Raw genomic sequence first — 22188 nt, 5'->3', positions numbered from 1 at the left:
TCCTAATTAATCTTTAGCATCATCAATATTATTGAGTGCAGTTTTTTTTTTGTTACATACTGATTTCAATGAAAGAGATTCGCCTGCATTGATAAAAAAAGAAAGTATGCTAAATTCCACATGCTTGCACATTTTTCTTTTCTTTTTTCATTAGTTATATAATTTTCAGCACAAAAAGGTAAAGCTAATCGATCCAAAACGTAATTACGTTCTATTCAGAATTCAAATCGCCGAAGTATAACCATTTGGGATTTTCAAACTATCAATAAAATCTACGGAAAATGGATGTTGTTAAAATGCGTTGTGATAGGTTTCATCGAATTATAACTTTAGACTATGATTGACCTCTACACATTAATATTATTTTTTTCTTCTTCAGATTATAGAGCGGAACTACATGTATCACCAGAACCCCTTGGACGCCCAAGTTGCGTTGCGCCTCAAGCTATTTCGGTAATTTTGTCATGTATTCACATAAATTTTTAATGTGCAATAGCTTAAATGGCTAAAAAGTAATTTTCTTGGGATTAAGACGGCACATGAACATGTATCTCTCGTTTGCAAATTTAATCAATTTAAATGTTTGACAATAAACCGAAAGACCTTGTTAATTGTAAGAACTTGTGTCCTACCCATTTGTATATGTTTTATATATATTTACAATAAATGTGTTCAAATCAAATCAACGATAATTCGTCAAATTATGTCAGATAGTTTTTCAATATACATTTTTACACATAGCTTTAATTAACAGGAAAATATCCATTTATAATTTCTTTCAGGTCCAGGCTGATGCATTTTCAAAAGAAAATACAGACACGCTTGAAAAACGCAAAAAGACAGGTAGAGGCGCAATGTTGTCATTTTAATTAAATAAAAATAAATGTATGAACTCAAAATATGTAATTTAATGATAAAAGACATTACACGATGCAATTTGAGTTTATCTCTGTTCAAAGTTGATGTTGGTACCATTATACATATTATCTTATATTGCGATTTATACTTCAGTTCATATTGTTTTGCCTTTTATAGGGCAAATGGTTCCCTGGTAAGGTATGATCGTTATTTAGATAAACTTAGATACATATTGCATGTTAATTTTGCCTAGTTATATAGTTGAAATAGAAAATGCAATCCCAAATTCTTAAGTCATTCCATCTATTACAGGGGAAAGCATCTCTCATGTATGATACAAACATCCATAGCATTTCCTATCATAAACAATGTAATATACGGGAAACCGCTTAGCTTTTAAGATTTTTTTTATTGCTGATTATTCAATTGCATGTTGCCAGTCCTTTAGGTCCATTGATAGGGTCTTTCAATTATAAACGCATGACATTTGTTTCCGAGTTCTGTCGGAAGGCCTGAGAATATGTTGTTTGTCAAAATCGATTTTCATCAGCAAGTCGATATCTTAATGAGTTTCCTACTTTGCTTTCAACTATTTTGACTAAAATGGAAAACTAATGATTTAGGGCCATCGACACCCCATAAATTTTACTTTTAAGGATAGTCGTCACAACCTTTTGTGAGACTGGTTATGTAGTAAATATGTGTTTTCTATCTCTGTAGCGCAATGGGTAGAGTTTTTGTTTACAAACCTGCAGGTCTCGAGCTCGACTGCAGCAAGAAGTTTTCTTTTTATGAACAAAATTACTGTTTTAAAAGTTGACTCTCTTCAAAATCATTCAGTGTTTTCTGTCATTTTACTTTCGAATGTATGCTTGACATCGATATCTTTGAGGAATATAAAAAAACGGAACTGTATTATGATTTTTCAATATAGATAGAGTTTGGAATTAATACTACCTGGCAGGCTATTTTTGCATTATAGATTGTCCTTGGTTTTAGGGGGAAAAACAAATACATGTTTTTTCTTTCTTTATAATTGCCGGAAAGTTTATCATAACACACCTAATGCATTACTATTATATGCATCTCTCTATATGAGAGAAGAGAAAAGAAAGATAGCTTTATGAAGCATTTTCAGCAAATCGATAACAGTTTAATATGCAATATAAAGGGCAGATTTATGGATTTATGGTAGGAATTTTAAAAAAATTGGGCAATTATGAGTTCTCAAGCGTGGCTGAGGATCGAAGATAGATAAAGTGATGCAATAAAATTACAGCTGTAATGAAAAATGAAGGAATGACATTCAAAACTTAACTTTGTTTTCGACCGTATCGTAGATATGCTCTAATTGATTTAAAGGACATCAAATGACAAACATTTGAAGTAATTCCAAGAATGGATGTATATTTTGATAAAACATAACAAAAAAAACCATCAACTGTTTATTTGTAGTAAGTTGAATTATGACACCACCAAGTATATGATCAAGAAAATGAACTCTTTTCTTTGTAGAGATGATGTGAAATATCCGTCAAAACTATCAGACTTGTTGTCAGGTTAACCAGATGATCATACATTTGTTTTGTATTTGTATTTAATTTCGAAAGAAGAGTTTTCTGTGTTGACTTTCACCTTAGTTTATGACTACTTAATTTATGAAAATTCATTCCTCATTTGTAAGGAACATTGGTATTAGCAAAAACGGGGCAATATTGGTATTTAGGTTGAAATACATTTATAATTTGAAAGCTTTCTCTATGTTTACTTTCCTTCAAGAAAATTTGAATACTATGACAATTTCATTGATCGGTAAGACAAATATAAAAAACCGAATTATAATAGTCTCAAGTAGTTTTTATCATGGTTATTGTTCAATATTTTAGATCACTTTCAACACGAGACAGTATGTATGACTCGTAACGATCCAGAGAAACCCAAGGTATTATGTAGCAAGAATACTGAAGCCGGTATTTTTTTTAAAACAAATTTATCTATCAGTATTACTTGAGCTTTATAATTAAATTGTTTAATTGTCTACTAGCTCAGAAAAACTGTTCATTGTTACATTTGTGGCCACATGCAGAGTGTCATTGATTAGTCTCTGCACGGCATGGGCGTCCATTGTTCTCATTATGTATAACACCTGGTACATTGCAGCTAGATGAAAAACATAACAAACTGTGCCATCATTACAACAGTTCCCCGCTAGTACTAGCAAAACGCAGGAAAATACAATTCATTCATTTTTAAACGAAAGCCAAGTAGACCCGGCAGTGACCAATGTTTTTGATCCTAACCATATTCACATTAAGTTTAAATTGATATTTCATTTTGATAAATTTTTCAGAACGTAGAGAACTATTTTTCTTACCCTTCAAGACGTGTGCAAAAACCAGTACCTGAAGAAAACACAGGTAGTGAGGTCATACATGTATATTTTGTATAATGATGTCAAAAAATCAAAAGTATTTCATGAATATTAATTGAATATTGAAATTGCTACATCATTGACATATGGTATGATTGTAAAGATTATTTCACTGTATTTTTGTAATTTCAGAAGCAGATTCAAGGCCATCAATAACTTATTTATTCTGGCATGCAAAACACTTTGAGCATTTTCATTACCTTTACAAACTAGCCAGAGATTGCGAGAATCGCGTTGAAAAGCTGAAACAAAGCAAGGATCTGGCAAACCGAATGCCTGAAGATGTTGTCATCAAAATAGGAATAGTTGGAAATTTTACAAAAGACAGTGTGAAACTTATATCGAAAAGATCAGGTAGTTATTTGTCATTGAATGCATTCGTAATGAAATAGAAACCGATTTTTTTTATGTACAATATACATATTCTATTAAAAGGACAAAGTCGTGTGTCAGAAGACCAACACATATGGAAAGCTCATCCACTTGTTTGCTTTCTAAGCGGTACACCGCAACAATCATCTTTATCAAAGGTATGCAGCAAAAAGTAATGTTAACCTGCGATTAAGCACTTTGTTTAAAGACGTTACTTGATCAATTTTCTACATTACCTTTTTCAGAAAAATGTAAAAAATGTTCTGCGTCATGAGAAAGCATGTCACAGGATCCTCATCCAATCTGACTATTGTTGTGATAAAACGGACGAAGCAGATGATTTTATTATCAGCGTAAGCCAAGACAAAGATCAAATCGAAGAAATCATCACCTCTTGCATAGAGGAACCGCTTCAACACATGCTACAAAAATGGTCGGAGGATCTTAAGCTTGATCATTTAAGGGGAAGTGCATCAGATGTCATTGCAGAAATAGAGGCTATTCGTAAAAAGTTGGTTTCTAATAATAGTATAAACACAGAAGTTGATCCCAGTTTACCTAATAGTAGTACGAAAACAGTTTTGCCTGGCAATGTGAAGGATTACTTGTTTGGGTAAGTACTAATTCCACTATTAAGTTTGTCAATCGAAGACAAAATTCGATATTCATGAATACGGACCCTCTATATTTTTTTCATTTTTAATCAAAGCAGAGGAACGCTATATATTGGTTTGATTAAAGAAGATGACAATTGGCATTGTTATTTTTCCCCATTAATATGTTCAATTGTATATTGTATACGTGAACTATGCTATTGGAAATTATTCGTTCAGATACAATGTTTACAAATTCACCATAACCATTTTGCTTTTGCTACATACTACTGTTAAATTACAATTATTATTGTTTACAGAAGATCTGATGTCAACTCATTTGGTTTATGGAGTAATTCGTCATTCAAAGTATTTGTCAAAAGGGCGACTAATGTGAAAGAGCTAAAGGATGAGTTGATAATGCTAAATAAAGATTTCTTTCAAAAATATCAGCTAGATATAGAAATGAAAAATTGGGCAGAGATGCAAACCATGATAAAAGGCGATAATGTCCAATCCAAAGATAAAGCGACAGGAATAAATATAAAAAGTGGTTCAGAAATACCAACCATGATGCAAGGTAATTCGATTCATTCCAAAGATGGTGTTGCAGGAACCCTCGGAGGGTTTATTACTAAAACTAACAATGATCAAAAGGTGTATGCATTGACTTGCAACCATTTATTTCCGGTAAAAAATATACCTGCTTTCACTCGTGATTTCGGCGAAATCGGTTCCTGTATTTTCACTTCCAGGGACAAAGGGTGTGATTTTGCTGCTATTGAGATAAATGACAGTTCTTTAAGGTTCTGCGACGTGGCCTTCAGAAGAGAGGATAAAAAGAAGATCAATGCAAATGTTTATTCTAACAACCTACAAACTGGAAACATTGTACATAAAATAGGAACAACAACAGATGTGACCAATGGAATAATTGTCAGTCCCGAATTTTATTTAAAAGTAACAGACGAATCCACTCGGGAAAATGTTTTCCTCGTGAAAGGTACAGCCGGAAAGTTTTCCGATGAAGGCGATAGTGGATCGCTAGTGTTTTGCAGACCAAATAGTATACAGCAAACCTATGTTGATGTCGTCGGTATGGTATATGCCAGTGACCTTACATTGCGCGGTGATGACGACAAAGACGATGCTGAAGATCATACCAAAACGAAGTCAAAATTATCTGAAGGGTCTAAGGAAGAGGGTGCTAATAACATTGAAATATATACGAGAAATAAACCAAGATCGGGCGAAAGCGGTAAGCCAGACAAAGACAATGATACAGCATGTAGTATTTACCAAGATACATGCACGAAGGATATTTCATTTTGTTATCGGATACACACAGCTATTGACCTTTTTAAAGAGAATCAAGGTGGTAATTTTGAAGTAAAATTTAAAGATGATGTGTCTTCGTCAGAATCCGAGGATTGAAACGAAGAAAAAAATTGACAATTTTACGACCGATCAATATTTTTTGGTTTGTTTTGGCTTAGTGGTTTTTTCATAGTTTGCACTTTTATTTAGAATTGTTAACTGTTTACTGGTTGTGTGGCTCCGCATTACAGTAGTAAAGAGAGCAATAATCTTCAAACAAAGAGACGCTAAGGACTGAAAGAAAAAGGGCGCAAGAGAACTGCATGTTAGTTCGGCCAGCAGTTTTGCAAAATTGAACTTGTGAAACTAACTTCTGTGTTTCTGTATTTCGTCCGTTCGTGTGCGTTATTGATATCAAACTATTGTGATTCGTACCCGAATACAACCATTCACCCGCTACATAAATGTTCAGATTAACTATTAACCACTGTCTTTGTTTCGTTTAGTATCTGAGCGCTTGTCTCTATATGTAACTTGTAAATGTTAATCATTGTTTTCACTTGAGCCATTTATAATTCTATCAAAATATATTAGTTTTAGAACTTGAAAAGACTCATCTTTTATAGAAATATGCATTAGAAGCGCGTAACAAAATGATAAACTCTATAAGCAAAATCTGTGCTAGCACTTTTTTAAGCATTGTTGTGACGGTCGAACAGAAATTATCTGGATCCATTACATGTCAAAGCAAATCGCTGTTTGCATAGACTTGTTTTATAATATAGGTTTGTTTTGTTTTAGTAGTTATATTTTGTTTCGTAGATTTTATTCATTTCTTGGGCATTTTCACATTTTTATTCACCTGAAATGAACACTGAAGCGAGTTGTTGTTCGTCGCACATCTGTTTGTCTGTCCATCCGTCTGTGAAGTTTACCATTTTGACTTCTTTTCTAGAAACGTCGGTGAAAATTAATTAAAAAGTGTTACCAAGCATCTTAATGAAAAGAGGATAATAAATTACAAAAATACAAAGCGATTTTTAAAGGAATCAATGTATCAGTGAAAATTGGGTGTGTGGCAAAGGAATAACAATATTAAACTAAAGTTTGTAGATATAAGGAAGTTTCTAAATTGTTAAAACAGTACCCCTCCCCAATACAGTGGGCCATAAGGTGTTAAGTTTAACATTAAGATATATAGAAAGAGTGCTTTTAAAAAATGGTATCAAATTGAATATAGGTATCGGGATTACTTTTCCCATGACTTAATAAAGAATGTCAAGGTATTGGATCTACAAAATGTTCTACAAAATTTCTTTCAAGCCGTAAAGTACGGGAAAAAGATTCTTCAAATCAATAATGACATCATAATGGTTCTAGAATCAAAAAGGCACTCTGAAAACAAAAAGGCACTCTGGAATCTTTTACCAGATCTTGACCTTAAACAACTGTTTATATATGAATTATAAACCTACACTAAACTGTGAATCCCCTGTTAGGCCCATGAATTGTCCAGGGGACAGAGTGTAAACGATTTTAAAGAATCAGTTATATGCCAAAATGTTTGCATATGAGTAAACCCATATATAATAACATTTAAGGTTTTTGTGAATAATTTTAATGTTTTCCTTTGTTATATTTGACCACCCCATGTGGCTCAGTCCTGCTGCTGAAGATTATAATTTTGACAAATTTAAATCTACACTATCTAGAATTACTAAAATCACAGCTTGTAATTACAGCTTGTTACTAGACATACTGTGTTTAAGGAGGTTATTATCAAAAGATTTCTTCCTATATATTCCTATGTAAAAAATTGACCAGCCCCTATTGTGACCCCATCCTTCCCCCGGGGATCTTGATATGAACAAACTTGAATCTTCCCTAGCTGTGGATGCTTCCACCCAAGTTACAACTATTCTACTTGATCGGTTTCTGACAAGAAAATGTTTGAAGATTAAGTTTATATATTCCTATGTAAAATTTTGACCTCCCATTGTGGCCCCATTCCCTTGGGAACTAGATTTGAAGACAATTCAATCAATTCAACCCTACCTTAGAATTCTTCCACATGAGTTAAAGCTTTCGTAGCTGATCTGTTTCTAAGAAGAAGATTGTTAAAGATTTTTCTTTGTATTGTCCTATGTAAAAATTCGGCCCCCATTGTGGTCCCTTCCTACCATTTGGATGAACAATTAGATGTTTTAATCAGTATTGTTTAGGTTATAATATGTTTTTAATAGAAATTATATCTTGGAGGATTGCTCAATTAATAAAAGATTATTATTCATATCTGAGCATGATAAGCTATTTTTATCTTACTTTACTACTGATATGTGATCAACTTAATTTTAACTGCGTTAAACTCAAGCAAAAATGGAAGAGTTTTCTCTCTTTGTTGGACCAAAATAAATATCGAATACAATTTTTTTTAAATGTATATAGTTTCCGTTGTTGATAATATTTCATGTTACCTTCTTTAATAATTCAGTAAAACCGTCATTCAGTATTGATCAAAAACAGGGATTTGTTTTCCCTTTAATCCTTAACATATCCCTAGTAATCGTAATATTTCGTTAATTTGATGACGACTTGATGTATCATTTATTTTACACTTATAACATTTTTACCCAAACAGTCGAGAGATGCAATTGAAAATTCTTTACTATAACTAAACATTAATTACAATTTTTATTAAAATGCAATACACACATCATGGTTCTTTGAAATATTTCAATAAGCTGATAACAATAAAAGAAGCCTTAAATTGATAGTCAGCCATCTTTTTGTATTGACTCCAATTCCTTGATTTGGTCTTCCTTTCTCTAGATCCGCGTTATGATTTGTACTTTCCTTTTTGTGAGTTGTCGGAATCTTCTTGTGTATGATCATGTCTTGATTGTTTCAGTATTTAATGGATTCGTATTTTTGACAAAAAAAAAAAAAAAAATATATATATATATATATATATATATTCTTACTTGTTATAAATTTACTTAGGCTTAATACGGCGCATGCACTATAATACATGCATACATCTATTGCATAATACTGCTGTTGCATGTGTAACAAAATGAGTTTGTGGTCGCCCTAATGCTTTTAAATAAATGTTTTGATATTTGATAGTCGTGTTTTTCAGTTTAATCAGAATTGCTGATTCAACTCTTATACAATAGAACGTGTCCTGATGCAATAATACCGCTAATTCCATTATCTTTAACAAAAAGAATATGTGCACGTTAAGAATGAAATAACAATGCATAGAGTTTAGTTGACAAAAGACAGTGCAAATATATACATCTTTAAATATCTTGGCGAAGATACATAAACAGTTTTTAAACATTGTAGTGCATTTTGTCTCTTTAATAGTCTACATCCCAGAGAGCTGATTTTTTACAATATCAATTACATAAGACTTATTTAATGTGGTATTGACACCTGACGATATAAATGTGAATAAATGTAGATTGTATTTAAAATACTTTTACCTCTTGCAATGTTTGCCCAAAAAGTGGTTTAACTTTTTTTGGAAAGGTAAAAATTTTAAAAAGTCCAGCAGGATTCGAACTCCTGAATTACAGATTCGTAGTTAACCATCTAACCCATTGCACTACGCTGTTAAGTAACATTTTTGGGTAGAGAAAAAAGTTATGCTTGATTTTACTGTTTATTTCGATCGGAAGTATATCACAATATAGATACCACCTTAAAGTCATATAATTAGGTATAATACTTAAGTTTTTTTGCAAAGACAACATATTTCATCTGTTACTAGTAAAAGGTATTAGCTTGATTTTACTGTTTATTTCGATCGGAAGTATGTCACAATATAGATGTGTCCCATACCACCTTAAAGTCATATAATTAGGCATAATTCGTAAGGGTTTTTTTTGCAAAGACAACATATTTCATCTGTTAAAAGGTTTTAATTCATCTTTTTGAAGTTAAAAACGCATGTTTTTTAGAATTATTTGGCCTTTATGTCAAATATTGTACTGTCAAGAAACTGTTTAATACAAAAAGTCAATGAAAACTAGTAGGCTAAGTGTTCCTGAACAATTAGAGGTCTTTCCATCTAAATATTTTTTAATGAATTGCTAGATTGCTCAGTAAGGTATACAACAAATTATTATACCTATGATATATGTTGTACTATAAAATGAGAAAACCACAAAGCCATAAAATGTAAATGATTTTAAAGATCTATTTTTTAATTTCAAGCCATTTTTTTAAGAACTCCTTGTTGTATATATCGTAAACATTTATTAAATTCCTTTTCTGAATTTGTTTCCACATGCATGTACTCTGTACAAAACTAAGCCAAGAGAATATTCTTTACACAATCATATAAGCAGTAAACCTAACAATAGAAGAGAGTGTTCTAGAGGCTAGCTGTTTTTAAACAAAATGAATGGGTTGACTGTAAAAACAAGTCCCACTTGAGTAACTACAGGACTTGATGTGATACCTGGCTGACCGAATTGAATACCTAATTGCGCAATCCAGCAAGGTGTTGAAACCCTAACTTTAATAATGTACTTCCAAAGATATGAAAATTCAATAATTTCTAGATTTCCAAATGACATTGACCTTTGACCTTTATGTTAGTTTGTTTGGCCAAGGTAGACGCTTTTATTCTAAGTGGTCCGAAGTCTCTATGATAAATAGTAAAAAAGTTTGAAGTGATTTTATCGAAGTTTCAATATTTTCAGGGGCAATAACTGCTAGAAGGGGGTCTCGGATCCTATTGGTATGAAAAGATTGAAGAACCCTTTTAGTGTACTGAATACACTAATAAAAGATCCAAGTTTCTATATCTTATGGTTTCAGAGAAGAAGCGATAACAAATATTTAGTATAATAGGGGCATTAACTCTGTGATTATTCAAAAAGTGTGAGTCAAGGGGCTATATTTTTAAAATGGCTTAAGGTGTCCTTCTACGTCCATGGAAAAGTTTTTCTGTAGCACCCAAAACAAAAGAGATATAAAAACTCGTTAATTAACAGATTTCTAAACGACATTGACCTTTGACCTTTTTGTCATTTTGTTCGGCCAAGGTAGACGCTTCCATCCCAAGTAGTCCGAAGTCTCTATGATGAGTATTAAAAAAGTTGGAAGTGATTTTATGGAAATTTCAACACTTTCAGGGGCAATAACTACTAGAAGGGGTCCTTGGATCCTTTCGGTATGAATAGATTGAAGAACCCTTTATTATACTAGTGACATTGGTAAAAGTACCAAGTCTTTATCTCTTATGGTTTCAGAGGAGTAGCGATAACAAGCATTTCCTTCTCAAAGGGTAGTAACCCTGTAAGTTCTGGGATTTTTTTTGACACAGGGCCATCTGGCACCATAACTTTTAATGAGCAATTACATAAAGTCTAAACTGTTTGAACAACCCTAATAATAGAATAGTGACTCCGAGGTAGATAGAAAAAAAGAAGAAGAAAAAAAACACTTGTAGACTAATTGTTCTCGAACAATTAAAGATCTTTCAACTTAAATATTTTTTAAAGAGTTGATAGATTGCTCAATAAGGTATACACAAAATAACAATGCCTATGCTATGTGTTGTACTATGGAATAGGAAAACCACAAAGACATACATGATTTTGAAATAGATTTTTTTACGCGAACATCTATTAAATTACTTTTCTGAATTTTTGTCCATTTACTCCGAACCAAACTCACCCCTGCGAATCTGTTTAGAATGTTTTCTTTATGGTTGCTACATGTAAGTATGTAATAAATCCAGAGGTGCTCGAATAAAAGTTCACGAGACTTCACCGAGATTTGTTCAGTTCCTGTGAAATTTCGAGCGGATGTATAATTGTTCGGATAATATTCTCAAAATACGCAAGTACTGGTTGTTTTTCATATCAAATCCTACATTGATTTATGTTAAAACACGAACATCTTTTAAGATGTATGTCTTAATTCACCATCTAGCGGTTATTTATATCGAACAATAACATTCAGAACAGAATTATCGTTCGTGTTCAACCACGCGTAGAGTGGTTAAAAATATAAACATTAGGTTGCTTAATGAAATCATAATTAAGCCATATAAAAAAGCATATATTAAGCCATTCTCTAGGAACATTCTGCATTAAATAGAAAAGTCTGTTTTTCTATTGATGCTATTACTAGGTAAGGCGCGGATCGAAAATCAATCCTCAGGGGGGATCTCTACCAAGCATGTTAATTGTTGAAACAGCAAACAAAACCTATTTTTTGTATTGTCACATTTATTTCTAGACCACATTTTATCCACCAATTAACGAAGATAAAGTTTAAAATCAATAAACCTTTAGATTTTATATTTGACTACAAGTACCTAAATTCTATTAAATAGACTACAAACACGAGGTGCGATTTTTACTGCGAAACTTAAAGGGTCAAATAAAACCACGTGGTCTAAAATTTAAATGACAATAACATTCACAGGGGTGAAACTGAGTCAGGTGAATATTCTTTACACAATCATACAAACAGAAAACCTATCAATAGAAGAGAGTGTTCTAAAAGCTAGCTGTCTTTGTACAAAATGAATGGGTTGACTGTTAAAACAAGTTTCACTTGAGTAACCACCGGACTTGATGTGATACCTGGCTGACCCAATTGAATACCTTATTAAGCAATCCAGCAAGGTGTTGAAACCCTTACTATAATTCTGCATTTCAAAAGATATGTAAATTCATAAGTTAACAGGTTTCCAAATGACATTGACCTTTGAGCTTTATCTCATTTTGTGGCCAAGATAGACGCTTCCATCCCAAGTGGTCCGATGTCTCTATGATAAGTAATAAAAAAGTTGGAATTGATTTTATGGAAATTTCAACACTTTCAGGGGCAATAACTACTAGAAGGGGAGCTCAGATCCTTTCGGTATGATAGACTAAAGAACCCTCTAAGTGTACTAGAGACAATGGTAAAAGTTCCAAGTTTCTATCTGTTATGGTTTCAGAGGAGTAGCGATAACAAGCATTTCCTTCTCAACGGGCAATAACTCTGTAAGTTCTGGGAGTTTTTTGACACAGGGTCATCTGGTACCATAACTTTTGATGAGCAATTACATTAAGTTTAAATTGTTTGGATAACCCTAATAACAAAAAAGTGACCCCGAGGTAAATAGAAAAAAAGAAAAAGAAGAATAAAAAACATAAAGAAAACTAGACTCTTGTTGCTATAGCAACAAAAAGGTCTTCCGTTCCTCATGTATTAATCTGCACAGAAAATCCAGTTATCTTGTAAACAGAAAACGGATACATGTACATTTTGTCTTTCCTCAAAGTTTGGATGTTCAAGTTTTCGTTAGTTATAATATCTCGTTGAAAAAAGGTTTTTATCTAGGGACTGGAAACGAACAAACGGAAGTGATTTAAAAAACGGAAAGTAGATATGTTAGTTCATTTACCTACGTACGTTACTGTTCATCACATTGAGTAAAATGTTTTTAAAAAAGTTGAAAGTTTTAAAAAAAGTTCTATTGCTTTTGAACATTTCAAGTATTAACCGGAAGTGACGTAGGACCCAATGAAACCCGTTAAACACATGTTCAATCAATGTCCATTATCTATATAAGTCTTGATCTATCACAGTTTCTTGTGGGTACTTTGTTTTTTAAAAAGAAGGCTACCTGAGATATTTGAGATGTCTCACCGGAATTTGATCTTTTTTTTGACCATGTGTAGATGACTTTTTGTATTTCGATAGCTAAAATGTTACTTCAATGCTAAATAACCATGATATTTTTATAAATATCAAAATTGGGTGTACTTCCTGTGACGACCGGAAGTTACGCCGGATAAAACAAAATAGTGTTAACACATGTACATACATAGGTCTATCATCCCACAAAGTTTGGTTGTTCAAGTCGTTACTGTTTTTGAGATCTCGTCGAAATAAGGTTTTTTATCTCTGGACAGGAAACGGGCAAACGGAAGTGTTCAATGTAAATTGTATTCAATATTTCTTGTATACTTGCCTTTTGTACATTATTTTTCATTAATCTAACTAAAATATATCAAAGGAAAACAGTTAAACTGATAAACAGCTCGATTTTTTTAACTCTTCCGGTATGGACCGGAAGTGACGGACGACAAAATGAAACCGGTTAAACACATCTTCAATCAAATGTTTATCATCCATAAAAGTTTTGTGTCTTGATCGCTTATAGTTTCTGATATCTCGCGGGTACAATATGTGTTTTAAAAAGCTACCTGAGATAATTGAGATATCTCACCGGAAGTAGAAATTTTTTGTTGATATTACATTGCAGAGATTTCCTATGTATAGATTTATTCTTATATATTTATTCTATTGACAAAAAAATTGAAAAAAAATTTTAAGTGCTTCCGGTGACGACCGGAAGTTATGACGAACAAAGCAAAAGTGTTTAAACACATCTACAGCTATAGGTCTATCATCCCACAAAGTTTGAATGTTTAAGAGGGAATGCCACGAACCATCAAGCTTTATCCCTAAAATTAATTGAAACTACATTTTTTGAAAAACCAATTTTTACTCCAGTTGTGGGTCAAGTAAAACAATGCTAATATATCAGACCATTTTTTTTTGCAATATTGCGCTCCATTCCCATGGTAACCAATAGGGAAAAAAGGGGGGGTTGAAATTTGGTGAAATGTGAAATTTTCTCAAATTTAAGATGTTGCATAATGAAAAGTATGAAAAAATCAATAGATATACAACTGTTTGCCTTAATTTATTAATTTTCACCATTTTTCCCATATATTTTTTATTGACTATCAGTTTCAAACGCTATAATAACGAATTTTTTTATCTCAATTTTCCCAAATTTCAATGCTATTTTTCTTAAATCTGCAACAACATAATTGATCAAACAGAATATATCCAGAAAGTGCCACACCTAAACAATATAAATCAAAAGAAATATTGAGAAGCCTTTGGACAGAGGCCACGGTGACAGTGATTCTCTGCATGGACTTTCTCAATTTTTCTTCAAAATTGTGCCATAGAATTATCTCCCTTGAATGAGCTCTTTAATAGTAAGTGCACAAAAGGTAGTACATGTCAACTTCCAGTAGCAGAAGACACTTGTCAACAAATCAATGATATGCAGTGTCTTCTTTGATGTGGTTTTAGTGTTTTCATGATGGTATAGATGGAGTGCTCTTTTTCCCAGTATTCAAGGATTACTTGTAACACTAACTTTAACACCAAACCATCATCTCAGATATGTTCATTCAATTCTTGTCGTGACAACATTGACGCACATCTTTCAAAAAACAGAATCAACCCATCTTCACTTTGTAATGAACAAGAACTTGTTAAATTTCGTGCTGGACTTTTTGAACGTGAGACTGACCAATTCACAATTTGTCCAAACCACCGCTACTATTTGGGGAAAGGATGGAAGGCATCAAAGCTGTGTATGCTGAAGCCCCCACTTCAGACTTGTAATGGAAAGAGAAAAATAGAGAAAGCAACTGTTACAGTTCAGCAGTCAAGATATATTCTTGAACAGTTTGGAATTCTTATTCCTGTAGGAGCAGGTAAATGTATTTGATTTATTATTTCATATTTTTATCGGCTGTTTATTTTGTTATAGTACAAGGCCAAAAGTAAAAAATGTATGCCTCACCTGCCTTTTTTTTGGCTATATTTTTTATTATTCTGCCTGGTTAGATTTTCTAAAGATGCGAAACTGTCTAAAGAAAATTTGTTTATTTGGTCAAAGTTTTGTCTTCAGTTGCTTTTGTTTATGTGAACATTGATAATACATTTTAGGATATTTTAATTTGTCTGAAAATCATATAGCATATTTCTAAACAAAAAATGATATTTATTTTTATCTGGTGAGAAAATGAAAATGATAAAAAAAAAACAAGAACTGAACTGTTGGAATTTTGTACTTTTACAGTTTTGTTGTTTATTTATCTGTACATGTTGTTTTAGTCATATAAACATGTATATATATATATATATTTAGGCATGATAAAACCTTTGCACTATTAAGCTTGATAGGGGGGGGGGGGCATGCATGCAGTTCAAGATCTCTTTTACTAAATAGTAAAAAAAGGGGGGCTTTTAATTATACCTATCAATGCATGTATTTGTGTACCTGCAATTTGTACAATAGTTGAATAGTTGGCTTGTTGCAGGATGAATTAATGCATGTAATGTATGGTTACAGTCAGTCCAATATAATTATATAATCTAGAGGAAGACCATTCAGTAGTACCTACTTCAGTAGCTCAGCCTTTTCTCCAATTAATAAATGTGCATATTATATTAAAAATGTCTATAATCTGATGATGAAATTGTATTTTTTTTTGTCATCATAGGAGTCTGTCGAAAATGTAGAAGTGACATGGTACATGCCATCCTGGACAAAGATAATCCTACAGAAAGCCTACATGCACCTGTAAATACATATTCTGAAGATACTACCATTACTACTGTCTCAGAGGAGGTAGGAACTCTTTTACAATAACCATGATAACAGATATGATTGAAATATTACTGCGAGATTTTTGTGAGGGTGAAAATATATATGATAAGAATTTACTTTTGGGAAAGTCAGTACAAATTGTGTTTTAAAATGAGTATTGCAAAGTAGTCATTTCCTAGAAACTGTTTATCTGAAGAACATGTATGCTTACTATAAGATGCTATTGATTTATAAAGAAAAAAGATATAAAAAAAATAATTGTATTACACATTACCATTATTTTCTGATTTCCTACAATGAAAGTATAAACAGGCTTTTGCAAAAGATATTACCAATTTCAAGTATTTGACCAATTTTTACATCCCTTATAATTGTTTTAGCTATAAATAAGGGATAAACAAGTTGCATCCTTCTGAATACTACTGTCATGACTGTTAAAACCTATATCTAGCAGAAGGAGCAATTTATTGATTGAAGTATTTACTTATAGTTTCTAGTTTATAATTTATTTTGAGTCCTATCTGCAATGTCTGTGTTACATTTCAGCTTGTTCTCAAGTACAAAATAAGTCACATGAGGTCAATATTACATGTATGTGAAACATTGTAAATTCATTTATATATATAATATTGCCCTAAGTTGATTTGATGTATACAATCTATTTCTTCTATTTTGATACAGAGAGCAAGCCTAGACAAGATACCCTGTGATTTCCAACATAACAAAGATTGTGAATATGAGGAAGAATATGCTGCAAGCTGTAGCACACAGGTAAAATGAAAACATTATATGTCCTTTATCTTTAACGGCAAATACAAGGATTCTCTTGTTTGTCGAAGGCGAAGGGAACTTTAGGTTTGCACTCAGGTCTGAGTACACAGTTATAGTCCCTAGTGTACATTTGTCCATATTGTGATTTAGAGCCGATGAAGTTTTATTTAATTCTGTTATGATTTAAAAGTAAAACAACACACTGTAAAAATATTATTGAAAAAGCACAGGTGGGATTTTTAATTTATTGTTTAAGAATATGCACTACTAAATAACTGTGTACTCAGACCCTCTGCATGTCCATCTGTCAGTCCAGCAAATCAGTTTTCCACACTTTTTTCTTCATGCTTCAAGATATTGATTTGATATTTGTCGTATCATCCCGAGACACCAACGGGATGACACCAATATCAGCCCAAGGGCCTTTAGGCCCGAGGGATGATATTGGTCGAGGGTGATACGGCATGTGATACGGATTTTGCCATGTTTTATACGCTTTATCATATATTTCAACAGGAGAGTTATATTATATGAACTGTTCACTGGGTTACCTTCAGTTCTACTTTTGTCTTGTTTTAAAAGCCTTAAAAGAACTGCTCAATTACTTATCCAAAGCACCTGGGTTACCTTACAATTTGCGTGCTGTTGTTTTAAAAATATTTTGTTTATTATTGCATTTTTTTGTGTGTTTTGAATTTTTTATAGTTGCAGTTAGTGTGCCAAAAAATATGAAAACTTGACGTTCGTGACGTCACATGTATATACCAAACAATGACGTCATTCAATAAATTGCGTCACACCCGAATGACCGCACCTATTTTGAGGACATTTTTTTCTTAAGCTTACATAAATAAAATCTGACTATGTAAAAAAAAAAAAAAGATAGGCGTGTGATAAAGGGTATAGGTGTGATAAAGGGTATGCGATAAAGGGTAGGGGTGTGATAAAGGGTGTGCGATACATGCGCATCAAAGTTGCTCGATATGGATTAAACGGCAGGCTATTTATCAAATATTCAAAACTACTGTATTTACTACTAAACATATGATAAATTGTTTTATCATGACAAGTTACAGGTCAGTTATGATTTTTCTTCTGATCTGATAGTTTTGTGCAGAATTATAATTAGTCTTCAAAAATTTCACTTGAATTTTCAGTTTTCAAAAAAATTTTCATCACAATTGAATATATTGACTTGATATTTATTATATGTTGTAAACCTGTTAAAAAAATTGCACTTTTAATTTCAAAATATGCATTATACCATGCAATGTTGGGCGGTACCTCCCCCTGTATTTACCAGTGCTATTTACCGGTATTTACAGCTCTGGACAATACTCCTCAAGTGGTCAATACTGGCAAATACTGGTCGATTGAAATTTTCATGGTTGTTTTCGCTATAAGCATACATCTATTGATGTAAAAGTCAAATCTATTTTAAACTTTTATCTTTATCTTCCTTTTAAAACCCAAAAATATTTTAATTTTTTGCCGAAATTACTGGCTTTGGACTTTGATAAATTCTTTAAAATCACAGTTACAGGAACTTTTCTCCTAAACGATTTCAGATATTGGGCTGATATTTTTGTGAGTTAACCATGATGAGTTACAGATCAAGTATAAGTTTCATTCAGCTTGGCTAATTTTTGCAGAAATTACAGACTTTGATATATTGTTAAAAATCACAGTTATACAGACTTTTTTTCTAAACGCTTTCAGATATTGGGCTGATTTTATGTATGTGAGTAACTCATGATGAGTTACATTTTTGGTATGTGAGTAACTCATGATGAGTTACATTTTTGGTATGTGAGTAACTCATGATGAGTTACATTTTTGGTATGTGAGTAACTCATGATGAGTTACATTTTTGGTATGTGAGTAACTCATGATGAGTTACATTTTTGGTATGTGAGTAACTCATGGTTCAAGTTTAAGTTTTGTTCCGCTCGGGTAATTTTTGCTGTAATTTAGGGCTTTGGACTTTCATAAATTTTTGAAAATCACAGTTATACGGACTTTTTTTTTAAATGCTTTCAGATATTGGGATTTTTGGTATGTGAGCTAACCATGAAGAGCTACAGATCAAGTTTAAGTTTCATTCAACTCCGCTAATTTTTGCCAAAATTAAGGGTTTACAACTTTTGGTTCTCAAATACAAACTAACTCAGTTCCTTTATCTATGCAGGACCTCAAGAGATGATTAAAATCTCAATTTTATCTTAGTTATCATAATATTTCTTATCTTTTCAGATGTCAAATGCTGATTCTCAGGTAGTTTATGGTTACCGAATAGCCAGGACACTGACACCAGTGAACATATGGACAACCCAGACATCCCTCATCATGATAATTCAATGAAACGTAAAGCACTTGATAATTTTTTGCAATCCTGTGGTCTTAGTCCTGTGAAGAAACAACTAAAAATCAACTGGAATCTATCATCAGAACGCACCCAATACGACTATTCAATGAAGACCAAACAGATATTTGAACAGGTGGTTAATGTTCTTGCACCAGGACAAGGAAGTCATCTCCTTGATTCAGTCATGAATTCAAATCCTTCAACTTCATCTGACAAAACGCTTGAAATTTTATCTACAGCCTATGATTTATCATCTGATTGGGGAACACAGAGACAGATTTTGTCAGTATTTGCAAATAACTTTACTTTCAAAGAAATGAGTACTTGCATTCCAAATTTAACAAAATATAGATATACAGCTGCAAGAAAACATGCTTCAGAAAAAGGACAAGGACAGCCTGTACAAATTTTACCATATACCCGCGAAGGGTTGTCTGAACATCAAATCAAATGTTTTATTGATTTTGTTATGTCACCAAGCGTAATGACTGATTCACCATTTCTGGAAACAAAATTAAAACTATCAAATGGAGAACTGTATCAAGTACCTCAAATAATTTTGAATAGTGTCCGCTCTCGAGTTGTAGAACAGTACCAGACTTTTTGTAGGGAATCCGGAATAAGTGATGTGGCAAGTGACAGATCATATATGAGAATATTACAGGCCATTGAACCTAATATCAGAAAAAGTATGAAAGGTCTAGATAACTATGCAGCTGATGGAGCCAAAGGTATTGATGACCTGAAGAAAATTGTAAATGTATTGGGCAAACAGTTGAAGGGCAAAGAATGGGAAGATGGCATCTTACTACAATTATCCAACTGTAAACAGTATTTGAAGCTTGATTATAAGGTTTGTTTTCTATATAGATGAAGTAACATGCAATAATGATATAATTCATGAGACACTAATCCATTCAATGCAGGACACTAAAATATATTTAGAACAAGTTCCATAGGTGACTGCAGCCTTCAACAATGGAATTATACACTAAGTAAGCTAAGGCCAAAAAAAAAAAGTTTGAGAGATGAATTAAATTCCAATTGGAAAATTTGAAAATGTTGTAAATACAAATGCAATGATATTTATATTTTACTTACAGCGTAATAAATGATTCTTCAAGAAATCCTATTTACACACCTAGCATATAAAAACAGTGTAAACTTGTCTCAATTACTCGATCAGTTACAGTTTAGAAATTTACTATATATCACCATTTATGGCCTTCAATAAAAGTGGCTGAGTAGTCTAAGTAGTAACTACTGTAATCACTATAGCCAGTCTGAGGTTGTGATTTTCGAATCCTGTGATACAAGTGCACTCCATTTCAATCGACGGTCAGTGGTTTGCTTCGGACTATCTGGCTTCCTACACCAATAAAAACTTGCCTCCATTCAGATAGCCCTAAAGCTGTGCTTAAAAGTGGCGTTAAAACATGAAAAAAAATCAAATCAATCAAAGCCAAACCCATTCGCAAAGAAAATGATAAGATAAGGTCCTGAAATAACAAATTTATGTAACACAAAAATGAGAAAACTAAATTTTATATAGTAAGGCATATTTACTTGGTAAAAAATCAACATATTTACTTGTTGATAAAAAACGATTTTTCATTTCCATTTCAGATGCATATATCACTTGAAAGTGAAATACCAGACCATTGTTGTCAGTTTGCTCTCTCTTCTGACAGTGGAGAGTACAGTGTAGCATGTTCACACTCCCATGATGCTGCATGTGCAAATTGTAATGATTTGTATCATGTAATTGAAGGAATCAAACAGGCTGCAGGAGAAGTGGAATTTGAAAGTGAAGACCAGAAAGATGACATTCAATATTCTTTGTCTCAGGTATTTATAAAATGTCAACATTTATGTTTACGAAACCAAATTTGAGAATTTAAGATCTTTGCCTTAATATAAAAATATTTGGTTCAGTTTTAAATCTGTGCTATATGACGTCAGCGTGCAAAATGCCGCATTGGTAAAGTCAGAATGTTGCTCCCATAGGTTCAATGTTAAAAAATACCAAAGGAAGAAGTAAAATCCCTACCAGTACTTTGCTACCACATTTTTTTTCAGATGTAACTGGAACCACATATACTATTTTATTTGGTCCAAGGATGCAATAAGTATTTTACATTTCTCTGTTTGGGGAATAAATCAGAAATCAGACAATTATCCATTGTCAAATAAATCTTTTATCTGACATGGGTTGGTGTCTTATGGATATTCTAACGCAATTATTGGTATAAATGATTCTGATTGGATGATAGTAAATGTAAAATTTTATATCTCCTTGTCTGTAACTAAAATATCTGACTTTCTTTAATGAAAATTTTACACTGAAATTATGATTGAAATTGAATTATGTATTTGTTTTGCATTAGAAAATACCTGTGTACCTGTCTGTCTCTGCTACTGAATTAGGGACAGTAAAACTACTGAAACGTCCTCAAAAATTGAATACAATACAGTTATCTCTTAATTTCCCCCACTTTTGTCTCATAAAGCTTATGTTTATTATCTGATGTCACAAACATCTATTCATTTCTTTGCAAATTTTAAACATTGCACGAAACAAATGAAGATAAATGTCAAATTGTACTTTACTTTAATTTGCAAGTATGTTCATTGTTGAAAGACTAATAACAAACTTAACCAAAAAATAAACAAATACTCAGAAAATCAGAGGATAATAGCTATCAACATCTAACACAAAAACTATAAATATTAAAAACAACATAATTCCACCAAAAACCAAATGTCAGAAATAATTTGAAATATTTTTATCATAATGAGCAACCAGGTGGTATAATTTCTTGAGAGCAGGTTTTAACTTAATTGATTCAAATCTTTATCTTATATAATATTACCTTTAGAGAAAGTAGTATTCTTCATTAGCAATATTTTTCTGCACGATTTCGAAATGTGAACAAGCAGAAATAATTTTTATATTTTCTAGCAATGGTCTTATATTCAAATAACTGTATATGTAAATTTTTTTTTCAGAGTGTAAAGGCGTTGGAAGAATGGAAAAAGCACTTAT

General features: G+C 32.3%; 2 protein-coding genes across 2 annotated transcripts; both read left to right on the top strand.

Annotated features, from left to right (window-relative positions):
• Positions 1–406: 406 nt before the first annotated feature.
• Positions 407–5689, top strand: LOC128173280 (uncharacterized). Its single transcript, XM_052838996.1, has 8 exons — positions 407–843; positions 1036–1051; positions 2745–2800; positions 3209–3275; positions 3422–3643; positions 3725–3819; positions 3907–4274; positions 4575–5689. The coding sequence occupies exons 1-8, from the start codon at positions 793–795 to the stop codon at positions 5686–5688; spliced, it is 1989 nt and encodes a 662-aa protein (XP_052694956.1). The 5' UTR covers positions 407–792; the 3' UTR covers position 5689.
• An 8340-nt stretch (positions 5690–14029) lies between these two features.
• Positions 14030–19765, top strand: LOC128170688 (uncharacterized). The gene is made up of 4 exons (XM_052836449.1): positions 14030–15107; positions 15900–16027; positions 16688–16777; positions 19031–19765. The coding sequence occupies exons 1-4, from the start codon at positions 14717–14719 to the stop codon at positions 19136–19138; spliced, it is 717 nt and encodes a 238-aa protein (XP_052692409.1). The 5' UTR covers positions 14030–14716; the 3' UTR covers positions 19139–19765.
• Positions 19766–22188: the final 2423 nt, after the last annotated feature.

This window comes from Crassostrea angulata, chromosome 2 (assembly GCF_025612915.1).
Source record: "Crassostrea angulata isolate pt1a10 chromosome 2, ASM2561291v2, whole genome shotgun sequence".
Lineage (NCBI taxonomy): Eukaryota > Metazoa > Mollusca > Bivalvia > Ostreida > Ostreidae > Magallana > Magallana angulata.
This window is presented reverse-complemented; position numbering and strand designations above follow the sequence as displayed.